The sequence below is a fragment of the Carcharhinus amblyrhynchos genome, chromosome 25 (genome assembly GCF_965287045.1).
Source record: "Carcharhinus amblyrhynchos chromosome 25, sCarAmb.v2.hapA, whole genome shotgun sequence".
Lineage (NCBI taxonomy): Eukaryota > Metazoa > Chordata > Chondrichthyes > Carcharhiniformes > Carcharhinidae > Carcharhinus > Carcharhinus amblyrhynchos.
This window is the reverse complement of record NC_137348.1, coordinates 29,020,850-29,034,966: the sequence shown is the minus strand read 5'-3', so window position 1 is coordinate 29,034,966 and position 14,117 is coordinate 29,020,850. Positions and strand designations below refer to the sequence as shown.

Here is a 14,117-nt window from a genome sequence, read left to right as displayed (position 1 = left end):
AAGGCACAGACAAAGTACTGCTAAGAATGCGAGTCTTTACAGCTAATCTGCTATTCAAGTGCAATTTAAACCTCTTGGACATTAACCTGGTATTGAGAGACTTCTTACTGTGTTTACCCAGTCCAACACCAGCATCTCCACATCATGTTAAATTCCCCCTTAGTGTCCTGGGATACTTAGGTTAGAGGAGTAAATGTGGGGATAGGGATTGTTATTGGTGCAGACTCAATGGGCCAAATGGCCTCCTTCTGCACTGTAGGGATTCTATGATTCAGACATAAACATCAATTCTCATCACATTTATCTTCAGGACAGCCTTATTTTCAAAATAGTTTAGACCATATTAAAGTAAAAATTCATCATACAGTAAAAATATCTCCAGTTGATCTTCCTTATGCAGCCAATGCCAAGTAGCAGAATGCACGTTTTATTTTTAAAATGGTGAAGTTATACTATTCAAGGTTCAATTAAATCACAAAGAAGGATAGCCCTGAATCAACACGTAGGAAGAATTCATCTTGAAGAAAGCACCTTATTGCTGAGCTGTGTTTACCAGGACATAGAATCATAGGATCCCTATAATGCAGCAGGTCATTTGGCCCATCGAGCCTGCACTAATCACAATCCCACCCAGTCCCTATCCCCATGTATTTACCCCACAAATACCCCTGACATGGATGGGGCAATTGAGCATGGCCAATCGGCCTAACACGCGGGAGGAAACCGGAATATCCAGACAAAACCCACGCAGAGATGGGGAGAATGTGCAAACTTCACACAGACACAGTCACCCAAGACCAGAATCATTCCCAGATTCCTGGCACTGAGGCAGCAGTGCTAACTACTAACCACTGTGCCACCGTGCTATCCATATCCCCTTCAAATCCAGCAAATAGTCACCTGAAGCTGCACTCAAGCCTTATTCTGTTTGCAAGGATGGATGGAGGCAGTGGAGGAAAAGTGGCCTAAATAGGGCACATCATAAGGTGAATTGCTGCAACTGTGGGATGTTTTTCTCTGCTAATATCTTAGCCAAGTAACAACACTGCTACTCGTCCCTCCTGAGAATCAGCAGTGGGCATTTCACATTATTACCTGACTGCTGCCTGCAAACAGAAGTGACTGGCTTTCTTTAACTAGTCATTTAAGATGATGTTTGGTTGTGATTGTTTTCCAAATATATTTGAAAGCCAATTAGAAGCAGATTTACAATGTATTTGGCTGATATGAATTTGAGATATGGAAGATATAAGCTAAAGAAAATTGGTGATTATACAGTGCATTTAACAACATCAGAATCATCCAATTACTTTGCAACTGCTGATGTATGCATGAAGTGAAGTTGCTGCTGTATTATTCCTGCAATGAAAATCTTAGCTCAGTTGAAGAACAGGTGCAATAAGAGACTCTCTTTGGCTCCCCAATTTATTTACCCCAGACAACCTGAAGATTCCTCCATTAAATCCTTTGAACTGGAGCACCATTTACTGATATGAGAAGAATGAATGGCACAAATAGGAATTGGGAGCAGGAGTAGGTAATTCAGCCTGCTTTGCCATTTAACGTGATTGTGGCTGGTCTTATCCTGGTCTCAACTCCAGTTTCTTGCCTGTTCCCTATAGTCCTATATCCTGCTTTTCATTGGAAAACTATTTCTTTCTAGAATCTGTTGAACGATTTGTCTCCACTGCAGTCTGGGCAGTGAGGTCCACAGAATCACAACCCTCCGAGAAATAGTTTCTCCTCATCTCAATTTTGAATCTACCTCCTGTCAATCTATATCCATGACCTCCGATTCTCGACTGTCCCACAGGGGGGAATAGTTGTTCAACATCTGCCTTATCAATCCTGTTAGCATTTTAAATACCTCAATCAGATCCCCCTTCATTCTTCTGAACTCCAGCAAGTACAAAGGTCATGCTATCCATCCGCTCCTCATATGACAGCCCTTTCATCCCTGGAATCAATCTGGTGAACCTTTTCGAATTGCCTCCAGTGCCACCATCTTTCCTCAAGTAAGGAGACCAACACTCGATATGATACTCCAGAAAATAAACACTTAAAAGTCAGAAACAAAAACTCAATAAAGATGTAGCTGGAATCAGCAAATAGAGAATTATGTTGATTATATTTGTGTTCTTTGAGGCTAAATGCAAACTGTTCTGAAAAGTAAAGTTTATTTATTAGTCACAAGTAGGCTTACATTCACACTGTAATGAAGTTACAGTGAAGACCCCCTAGTCACCACACTCTGGCACCTGTTTGGGTCCACAGAGGGAGAATTTAACATGGCCAATGCATATTGTCATTTAACGTGACAATGTACGTCTTTCAGACTGTGGGAAGAAATTGGAGCACCCAGATGAAACACATGCAGACACAGAGAGAATGTACAAATTCCACTCAGTGACCCATGTTGGAATAGAACCTGGGTTCCTGATGCTGAGAGGCAGCAGTGCTAACCACTGCGCTACCATGCATCATTCCAAGATTCTATCAAATGCAGATAAGTGAAAGAACTAATTGTATACCAGAGGAAGAATTTTTAACGAATGATAAATACCACTGATGCACAACAATGCCCCATTAAGCAATAGAGCAAAGTGACTTGGCATGACCCATAGAACAGGGTCTTTGTGCCAAACAATGCCAAATTAAACAAATCCCTTTTGCTTACTCTTGGTCCATGTCCCTCTATTCTTTGCATATTCACAAACTTATCTAAAAGCCCCTCAAATACCCCTATGGTATCTGCCTTCACCACCAGCCTTGGCAACATATTCTGGACACCTACTACGATGTAAAAAACTTGCCCTTCACATCACCTTTAAACTTGCCCCTTTTTGCCTCAAGTGCACAGTCTCCCCCCTAGTATTTCAACTGAGAAAAAGATTTGACTGTCAATCCTATCTATGCCTCTCAGTTTTATAGACTGCTATCAGGTCTCCCCTCAGCCTGTGCCATTCCAGAGCAAAAAAACTTGGGTTTGTCCAGCCGCTGCTTATAGCTCATACCCTTTAATCCAGGCAGCATCCTGGTAAACTTCTTCTGTACCCTTTCCAAAGTCTCCACATCCTTCCTGTAACGTGGGATCTTGAATTGAACACAATACTCAAACTGCAGCCTAAGCAAAGTTGTATAAAGCTGCAACCCTTGCAAACAAATCCCACTTACCCAGTGAGCACAATTCACTGCCTAGATTGAGCCACTTCATACAGAAATTCCTGGAGGCAGCAAACATGTCAACACCTGAGCAATGGCAAGCCAATTGCTCTAATGATGGGGCATCAGAACAACAGCACAGAAGGAAACCATTCAGCCCATCCTTCCAGCTCTTTGAAAGGGCTTTCCAAACTCCTCGCCCTGAAAATATTTTCCTTTTCAACAAGATACCCAACTCCCTTATGAAACTTACTGGACTTGCTTCCAGAACTGTTGAGGGAATGCATTCCAAATCATTACAAGGTTTTTTAAAATCATAACTTTTTTTTTAAAAATGTGGGAGGAAGTGAGTTGGGAGTGATTATATTCAGATACTTAAGACTTGGATGTTTCAACTCACTGAAAAAATCCATTTGGAGAAAATGAAAACCAAAGCTTTCTTGAAGTTAGTGAACACCACATGAAAGAATGCAGGCCAGTAAAATGATTTCAAAGTTAGAAATGCAGATCACGTTATCAAAGTTCCTCCTGCAGCACAAAGGCGATACAGGTCATTTCAGAATCACAGTGGAGGCAAGATGGAATCTTCAACAACTGGCCAATCTATGGAGATGACCATATCCATTGACACGTAGACAGCCGACATGTCAATGAACACAAAAAAAAAATGCCTATTTGGAGTTACACGGAAGATCAATCTCAAGAATTTTGCACAGAAACAGATGTGGAGAGCTGATATACCGGCTTCCCAGGCCACAGCTGCAGAACGTCAAGAGTAAACCACTAACCATTCAAAGAATGGGGGCAAGTAACAAGAATGCAGATGAAAAACGGCAACTTCCTATCCTGTTAATGAAAACTATGGAGATAAAATTCCTCATACAGTTAAATAAAAACACGATTGAGTTTTCCTCCTTATTCCTATCTCGCAAACAAAAATCACAATCTTAGAAAGTGCTGGCATGAATGGGTCAGTTATGGAAAATAATTTTTTTTTGGAAGTCTGACCCTGCCACCCTCACTCCTCCAGCATAGATTTCAGTGTTTGGATTGTTCTACAAATTGAAGGTGGAGTGGCCTGCTTGATCGGACAGCACAGCGTTTAGCACTGCTGCCTCACAGTGCCAAGGACCCAGGTTTAATTCCCAGCCTCAGGTCACTGTCTGTGTGGAGTTTGCACGTTTTTTTCCCCATGTCTGTGTGGGTTTCCTCCGGGTGACCCAGTTTCCTCCCACAGTCCAAAGCTGTGCAGGTCAGGTGGATTGGCCATGCTAAATTGCCCCTTAGTATCTGAGGGACTAGCTTGGGTGAATACATGGAATTGTGATCGGTGAAGACTTGATGGGCTGAATGGCCTCCTTCTGCTGCACTGTCAGATTCTATGAAACCTCTGCAGTCTGCACAACCAGCTTGTCACAGTGAAGGGAACACAGGAAGATGAGCCAGATAGGAATGGATCAATCATGTTGAATTTTTCCAAAATCAACCTATTGAAGCTTCCCAGAAGAAAGCCGACACGATAAAGTCATGATTTTACAGATCACTCACTAAATTATGATGCATCTCCCATTTTGTTCGAAATAAAAAAGACTAATTTAAATCTTTAAAACGCCACACAACAGTGGGTCCCTTCAACATATTCAGCCTTTCACGTGGATTGATCAATTCCCATCAATGGAGGAAAAAAAAGGATGACTTGATTGAAGTATACAAGATCCAAAATGGTCTGACAAGGTGGGCATGCAAAAGATGTATCCTCTAGCAAATCCAAAATAGGGGACACTTCTTAAATTAGGAGTGGTCCTTATAGGGCAGAGATGGAGAGAAGTCTCTTTCTCTCAGAGTTGCACAACTTTGGAACACTCTGCCTCAGAGGGTAGCGGGTGAGGGGGGGTTCACTGAACATGTGAAAGCTGGAGGTAGGTGGATTCTTGTTAGACAAGGGAAATGGGAATACAGAATTTCCCTTGTGGGCAGCAAACTGTTAGCACTATTGCCTCACAGTGCCAGGGACCTGGGTTCGATTCCTGGCTTGGGTCACTGTCTATGGGTTTCTTCCCACAGTCCAAAGATGTGCAGGTTAGGTGCATTGGACATGCTAAATTGCCCCTTAGTGTCCTGGCATGCATAGGTTAGAGGGATTAATGGGTAAATAGATGGGGGTTTCTGAGATAGGGCCTGTGGTCAGTGCAAATTCCATGGGCCAAATGGCCGCCTTCTGCATTGTAGGGATTCTAAGAATTGGAGACACAAACAGATCAGCCCTGATATCACTAAGTGGCCTGATTCTGCTCCCATTTCGTATGTTCCTATGGAATAGACCGATAAATAGTTACCATTTAGATCAATAGATTTTTTAACAGTTGAATGGCCATATTGGATTCTTCATTTAGATAATGCAGTTCACAGCAATTTTAACAGCAACTGGCTCGGATCAGGGCTTAACACTGGTCAATCTTGAATACTTCTGAAGTAATTTCTCTCAAATTGAACTATATGGGAGGTCTTGTGATACAGTGGCTCCCGGTTCATGTTCAACGCCTGGACTTGTTGATCATGGAAGGAGAGCGTTCACAGCGCGACTCAAGAGGCTGGTAAGTAGCTCGGGAATCTTTTCCCTGCTTATCCACAAAGGGGAAAAAAAGGTATGCGTGTGAAAAAAAGATATGCTTTAAAAAGAAAGTTGTATCATCTCAAAATGCAATTCTGTGCAGAAATGGGTCAGTAAAGCATCCTGTCCCTGATGCTTAGGGGAAGAAGAAACGTGTACTGACAACAGTAGGAACACATATACTGTCTGAAATTCGCAGTAAAATACAATATGCTTTTCCACATTAACTACAGTAGAATGAAGCGTATTTTGGACATACTCCATTCGGGGAACAGAGTGGAGAGACAGCGCCGCTTGCCGGACTGGTCGATATACAAGTGGCCACTAAAAGGTGCTTTTCTCACTCACTGTTTCTGAGCAAAAAAAGAGAGTGGTTTAATTTATCCAAACACTGAAACAAACTAGTTGAAATTACTTCAGTATGGTACTAAAACACAACAGTACATCAATGCAAAGTATTGTGCACTAACAGGCAATTTTGTCATTTCAAGTCTGCTTAAGTTGTGTTAATATCTGCAACATTTTAATATTCCCAATTAACGCTTACTGTACGGGACATTCTCACTCATCATCTCTTAACAACCGACTTCCAAATAGTTTTCAGGCAGATTAAAGTGCACACAGTGAGAACTCCTTACCTGCGAAGGGGAGCCCGGATCCCAGTTCTGTGTCACCTTCAGGTATCAGTCCACAGTGGGATAGGGAGAGACAGGCGGACAAAATAAGAGCCAACTCGGACATCCTCCAGTCCATACTCTTCCTTGCCTTGTCCAGGAGCGTTTAGCGTGGTCAGTCAATTAAAATAAGACGAGGGGCTTTAAAAATATGTATTTAAAGAGTTAAATCACCGGCAGCCGTTCAGAAATCTTCCCAAGTGCTGCGAGGAGAGGCAGGATGATTTGGCGTGGGGAGCGACTCAGAGATTGCGAGTGCAGAGAGATGGATGTATCAAACTGCGACTTCCCAGCCAGCAGTGTTCCTCACTGACTCAATACAAATTCTACTCTTTTCCCCCCGTCCTCACTCCACCCACCCCCTTTCACATTAGCCACTGGGTCTAATCTGCAGCCAACCAGCACTCGGTGTCTAAACAAATCACAGCTCTAATCCCCTGGGGAGACAGAGCGCCACCTCAGCTCTCTCCCAGCTCGGTGCTCACTTTGTAGCTATGTCTTCAAGCCAGGTACTACTAATTAGTTGTGCACACCCCCAGCTTTCGATCCAGGACGTTCAGCTAATTCTGTGTCTTCCCCCCACTCCATCTAGGAGATTGGCATACAATTAAGGTAGTATTTAAATCAGAGAGGCAGCAATAGACATCAAAATGTGGAGACATCTCACCATGAATTGAAAAAGACTGTGGTTTCATTCTGCAGGCAATGTGCTCCTAACCATTGTAAGCCAGTCATTGCTTTTCACTTTACCCAGTGCTTTTCCTCCTTGCACCTGTCTTTACTTCCATGCTGGGATACTGTAAGGGCTAGGATCCCAAGCAGAATTCTTTGGGAACGTGGGGTTCAAATCTCACCATAGCTGCTGGTGGAATTTAAATTCAATCAATAACATTTGCAATTGACAGCTAGTTAATTAATGAATTAATTGACAGGCTGTTAATTGCTTTAGAAATGCATCAGGTTCACTAATGTCTTGACTGAAGAAAATCTGCCATCCTTACCTGGTCTGGCCTACATGTGACTCCAGACCCAATGTGCCTGACTCTTAACTGCCCTCTGAAATCATAGAATCTTGACAGTACAGAAGTCTGCACCAACTCACTGACAGAGCATCTTACCCAGGTGCTTTCCTCCACCCTATCCTTGTAACCCTACACATTTATTACTGCGGCTAATCCATCTAAACTACAGATCTTGGGACACTGAGAGGCAATTTACCATGCCCAATTCACCTAACCTGCACATTTTGGGACACTAAGGGGCAACTTACCACGGTCAATCCAACTAACCAACATAGCGCTGTAAATGGCAAGCAACCCCCTTCTAGGGCAATCAGAGATGGGTAATAAACATCAGCTATGTCAGCAATGCTGGCATCAAATGAAATAATATAAAAATTAATCAGTAGCATTTTTATATATTGCAGGGACATGTTCAGCACAACTTTGTGGGCCGAAGGGCCTGCATTGTGCTGTAGTTTTTCTATGTTTCTATGTATGTTTCTATGTAAATATTTTTAGAGGGCATTTATCCTGTTTGAAGAGGAAAACTAGCAAATCACAGATTGCAGAATGACTCAGAGGAACAGCAGCATTCTCATTGGCTTAGCTTCGAGAAAAGAGATAAAGAGATGGCTGGGTTGGCAGTTAGCAAGGCTGATCTTGTGTAGGAAATGTTCCTCATCTCAAACCAAAAGCTAGTCAGGCTCAGGATCCAACCACAAAAATCTTAAATGAGACCTTAATATGATTGCAACTCAGCAGATTTGATTTTGTAACATCTTGACCATGTTTTTCAAGTTTGCTGACGACACAACCGTAGTGGGTCGGATCTCAAACAATGACAAGACAAGAGTACAGGAATGAGATAGAGAATCTGGTGAAATAGTGCGGCAACAATAATCTCTCCCTCAATGTCAACAACATGAAGAAGATTGTCATCGACTCCAGGAAGCATAAAGGAAAACATGTCCCTGTCTACATCAACAGGGATGAACTGGAAAGGATCAAGAGCTTCAAATTTTTAGGTAGCCAGATCACCAACAACCTGTCCTGGTCCCCTCGTGCTGACACTATAGTTAAGAAAGCTCACCAACTCCTCTGCTTTCTCAGAAGACGAAGGAAATTTGGCATATCCACTACAACTCTCACCAACTTTTATGGATGCACCTTAAAAAAACATTCTTTCTAGTTGTATCGCAGCTTGGTGTGGCTCCTGTTCTGCCCGAGACCGCAAGGAACTACAAAAGTTCGTGAATGTAGCCCAATCCATCATGCAAACTAGCCTCCTATCCATTGACTCTGTCTACACTTCCCGCTGCCTTGGCAAAGCAGCCAGCATAACTAAAAATCCTTGCACCTTTTTCCTTCAGGGAAACGATACAAAAATCTGAGGTCATGTACCAACTGACTCAAGAACAGCTTCTTCCCTGACTCTATCAAATTTTTGAATGGATTTACCTTGCATTAAGCTGATCTTCTCTACATCTTAGCTATGACAGTAACATTACATTCTGTACTCTCTCATTTCCTTCTCTATGAATGGTATGCTTTGTACAGAGCACAAGAAGCAAAACTTTCCACTATATGCTAATACATGTGATAATAATAAATCAAATCAAATAATAAATCAAATGTGACAGACATCAGGCCACATGACATCTACTAACGTTGCAGCATTGACTGTATAAAGAAAAAGGTTGGGTCCCATGTGTTTGAGCATCACACTTTTGCCATTGTTATCATGCAGGAAGAGTAAATCATGTTTGACTAATTTGCAAGAGTTCTTTGAAGATGTAACAAGCAAAGTGGATAATGGGGATCCTGTAGATGTAGTATATCTGGACTTCAGGAAGGTGTTTTGATAAGGTGCCACACAGAAGGTTTATTCATAAGATAAGATCACATGGAATTAGGGGTAATTTATTAGCTTGGATAGAAGACTGGCTAACTGACAGAAGGCAAAGAGTTGGGATAAATGGGTATTTTTCTGGTTGGCAAGTTGTAATTAGTGGCGTGCCACAGGGTTCAGTTCTCAGCCCCAACTATTTATAATCGATATTAATGACTGGGTATAGGGATAGAAGATACAATAGCCAAATTTGCAGGTGACACTGAAATTGGTGGGGTAATAAAGATGCAATGAGGAAATAAGAAATCTATAAATGGATATAGGTAGGTTAGATGAGTGGGCCAAAATGTGGCAGATGGAGTTTAATGTGGCTAAGTGTAAGGTTATCCATTTTGGTCAAAAAAAATGGAAAGGTATTAGCGAAATGAAGAGGGACTTTGGGCTGCTTCGGTGCAGAAGGATCTGGGTGCCATCATGCATGAGTCCAGAAAATTAGCATGCAGGTACAATTTTGGTCCCTTTATTTGAGGAGGGATGTAATGGCGTTAGAAGCAGTTCAGAGGAGGTTCACTAGATTGATTCCAGAGATGAGGAATTTGCCTTATGAAGAGAGATTGAGCAGTTTAGGCCGATGCTCTCTAGTGTTTAGAAGAATGAGAAGAGATCTAATTGAGGTATATAAAATGTTATGGGGGACTGACAAAGATGTAAAGCGGATGCTTCCTCTTGCGAGGAAATCTAGAACAAGACGTCATACTTTTAGGATAAGGGGTGGCAGATTTAAAACAGAGATGAGGGGAGATTACTTCTCTCAAAAGGTCATGAGTCTGTGGAATTCACTACCCCAGAGTGTGGTGGATTGCAGGACATTGAGTAAATTTAAAGAGGATATAGATGGATTTTTAATTAGTAATGTGTTGAAGAATTACGGAGAATGGGCAGCAAAATGGAGTTGAGGCTCAGGTGAGACCAGTTATGATCATACTGAATGGTAGAGCAGGCTCGAGCAGCTGAAATGCCTATTCCTGCTCCTAGTTCTTATGTTGTGTCCACATTGAGGATACCCTCCATCATGTTATGTGTCACCACCACCATGTTGTGCAGATAAATTCAAATAGATCTAGCAGTTCAAAACTAAACGTCCATGAGGCATAGTGGGTCATTAGCAACGTCAGACTGTGTCCTGGCATATCCTTGAATCCAGCATTACTCTCAAGCCAGGGGATTAATCATGGTACATTGAAGAGTGCAGGAGGGCATGTCAGCAGCAACAACCGGCATGAGGTGCCAACCTGGTGAAGCTACAAGCCATGACTAATTGAAGGTTAAACAGCAGAAACAGACGTGATAGGCTCAGTGCCTATCAATCCCATAGCCAATGGATTGGGTGGCACGGTGGCACAGTGATTAGCACTGCTGCCTCATAGCTCCAGGGACCTGGGTTTGACAAAAGGTCACCTGGACTCAAAACGTCAGCTCTTTTCTCTTCTTACAGAGGCTGCCCGACCTGCTGAGATGTTCCAGCAATTTCTCTCTTGGTTTCTTCAAAAGGGCTATTCCCTTTAAGTCGGTGTGCCTCAACATATTGGAACAGAAATATGAACGTTTAACACTGACAAAAGATGACGGAATGGAAGTTCCACTAATGACCTCCCACCAGCATCTCAACCTTAAGACGTTCAGTACGAGGTGCCAAGCTGATTACTCATCACAGCTTGCGCATTCATAATCAGAACTTCTATTCTTAAGCCCGACAGCAAAAAAAACATTGGACCACATTTTGTAGCAGTGGTTTTCTGCTTTGAAGAAATTCTTCCACAGTCTCAGAACTGGCCAGGAGAGAATGTTTCCCTACTATTGATGATGTGTGAAAGAGACCAACTGCGAACGAGGAAGTCACAGGAAGCCTTTTAATCCACAGTTAAATTGCAAATATGCTGCTCAGCCAATCGAAACATGTTATTTTCAACACATCCTGATGCAAATAAATTGCTGAATGATTTGGAATGTTACAAAAATTTCACATACCTTCTGACATTCTGATAATTTAATTCCATGTTTCTGTGAAACAAGTTAGCTAACATGCATCAGTTCATGAAGGTGAATGCTCATTAAAAGCTATTTGTTGAAGGATCATTGTACAAATGTATTGAGAATCTGAGTGCTTGAAAAATAATCCCCAAAGACATTTGAGGCAATGCAGAACCAGGATAACACTACTCCATTTAATCTAAAAACACACATTTCATAAATTAAAGTTTATTTATTAGTGTCACAAGTAGGCTTACATTAACTGCAATTAAGTTACTGTGAAAATCCCCTAGTCACCTGTTTGGCTACACTGAGGGGGAATATGGCATGGTCAATGTACCTAACCAGCACGTCTTTTGGATTGTGGGAGGAAATTGGAGCTCGGAGAGAAAGCCCACGCAGACCACGGGGGAGAACGTGCAGACTCCACACAGGCAGTGACCCGAGCTAGGAATCGAACCTGGGTCCCTGGTGCTGTGAGGCAGTAATGCTAACCACTGTGCCGCCCTACATTAAATTAACCAGAAACTGAAAAAAAGACAGAAAATGACCAAAATACTCAATAAGACTGGTAGCAATTGTGGAGAGAAAAACAGAATCAACATTTCCAGTCAACGATGTTTTATCAAAACTTTTTTTTGATTTGATTTGATTTGTTTTTGTCACATTTGTTAATATACAGTGAAAAGTATTGTTTCTTGTGTGCTATACAGACAAAACATACCATTCATAGAGTACATGGGGAGAATGAAAGGAGAGGGTGCAGAATGTAATGTCCCTTCTCCATTCCCCTGTTTTTCTCTCTTTCTCTCCTATTGGTCCTCGCTGATTTGATTTAATTTATTATTGTCACATACATTAGTATACAGTAAAAAGTATAATTTCTTGTGCGCTATACAGACAAAGCATTCCGTTCATAGAGAAGGAAAGTAGAGAATAGAGAATATAGTGTTAAAGTCATAGCTAAGACGTAGAGAAAGATCAACTTAATATTTGGTAAGTCCATTCAAAAATCTGATGGTAGCCCAGAAGAAGCTGATCTTGAGTCGGTTTGTACGTGACCTCGGACTTTTGTATCTTTTTCCTGGCTGAAGAAGGTGGAAGAGAGAGTGTCCGGGGTGTGTGGGGTCCTTGATTGATCTGACAGTACTTAGCAATTTCAAGTGGGAAAGGGAGACCAGAGTGAAAAGGGAGGATCTGTGATAGGGTGGACAGCAAGAGAGATTAAGTAACAAAAGGGGTGACGGTGCAAGGCGGAAGGAGATGGTAATGGAACAAGTAGATAATAAAACTACATTTCTAGAGGAAATGTAACGGGGAATAATAGACGCACATCAGTTCCATTTCCCAAGCTTGTCCTTTGACAGAAGCTAAAGCGGGGCAAAGGCTGTAATCTGAAATTGCTGAACTTAATGTGCAGTCCTGCAGGTTGTTAGTGCTTAGATGAAAGATGAGATCAGTTCCTCAAGCTTATGGTAAGCTTGGTTGAAACAGTTCAGAAGGTGAAGGACAGAGAGTTCAAAGTGGAAATGGGGCAGAGAATTAAAATGACCAGCAATCAGAGACACTGAGACACACTTGAGAACTGAATGCAGATGTTTCTCATAGCGGTCATCCAACATGGAACTGATCACACTGTGAGCAGTCAATACAGTGTAGTAAATTAAATAAAGAACAAGTAAATCACCGTTTCACCTGAAAGCAGTATTTGGGGCTCTGGATGTTGGGCAGCGAGGAGGTCAGAGGATACATGCTACATCTCCTGTGCTTGCATCATCATGGGGAGGGAGGCAAGGTGTTTGGAGTGATTGGGTGCGAACCAGGGTGTCACAGAGGAAGTGATCCCTTCAGAATGCTGAAATGGGAAATGTGTTTGATGGTGGCATCCCACTGGGGGTGCCAGAAATGGCAGAGGAAGATTCATTTTATGTGGAGGCTAGTAGGTTCTAAGATGAGGACAAGAGGAAGGCTTTCATGATTTTGGGAGGTATAGGAGGAAGAGGTTAGAGCGTAAGTAGAGGAAATGGAGCAGACATGTATCAAGGGTCCTACACCTACAATAGTGAAACTCTTGATTGATGAAAAAGGAAGATATGCCAAAGTATTGTGGTGGAAGGTCACTTCGTTGGAACGGATACAACTGAGACCGAGAAAATGGGAAAACAATCCTTGCAGGAAGAAGGGTGTGAAGGAATGTAGTCAAGGTGAACCAGTGGGCTTATAGGAAACATTTGTCAATAGCCCATCTCCAAAAATGGAGTTCTTTAGTCATGATGGCAAGGAAAGATGTCTTTTGACCCATCGAGTCTATGCTAACTCTGCACAGCAATCCCATCAGTTCCATTTGCCTGTTCTTCCCCCATCGCCCTGTAAATATATTTGCCCAACCAAATTCCTTTTGAATTCATCGATCATTTCCTCTTCCAGCAACCTCATGGACAGCAGGTTATTAACTCTCACCACATAAAAAAAGTTCTTCCTCTCGTTCCCCTGCCTCCCTTCCCAAAACCTTAAAGATGTGTCCCCTAGCTCTTATGCTGGGAGGTCTTGTGGTACAGTGGCAGTGTCACTAACTCTAAGCCAGAATTCTGAGTTCAAGTCTCACTCTAGGACTCGGCCATGGAAGGTACGCTTATAAGGTGGTCAAATGGATTGATTAGGGAGGCAATGACCTAACGGTATCATTGCTAGATTATTAATCCAGAAACTCAGCCAATGTTTTGGGGATCCAGATTCACGGCAGATGGTGGAATTTGAATTTAATAAAAATATCTGGAATTAAGAATCTA

The 14,117-nt window shown here is 42.2% G+C and overlaps 1 protein-coding gene across 1 annotated transcript in view; it reads right to left on the bottom strand.

Moving 5' to 3' along the window:
• Positions 1 to 6,704, bottom strand: part of LOC145358117 (uncharacterized) — a 237,378-nt gene extending 230,674 nt beyond the window's left edge. Inside the window, exon 1 of the mRNA XM_080211791.1 lies at positions 6,412 to 6,704. Within this exon, the coding sequence (XP_080067917.1) occupies positions 6,412 to 6,526 (115 nt within the window). The 5' untranslated portion in view covers positions 6,527 to 6,704. The remainder of the gene's footprint in view (positions 1 to 6,411) is intronic.
• Between the last annotated feature and the right edge of the window lie 7,413 nt (positions 6,705 to 14,117).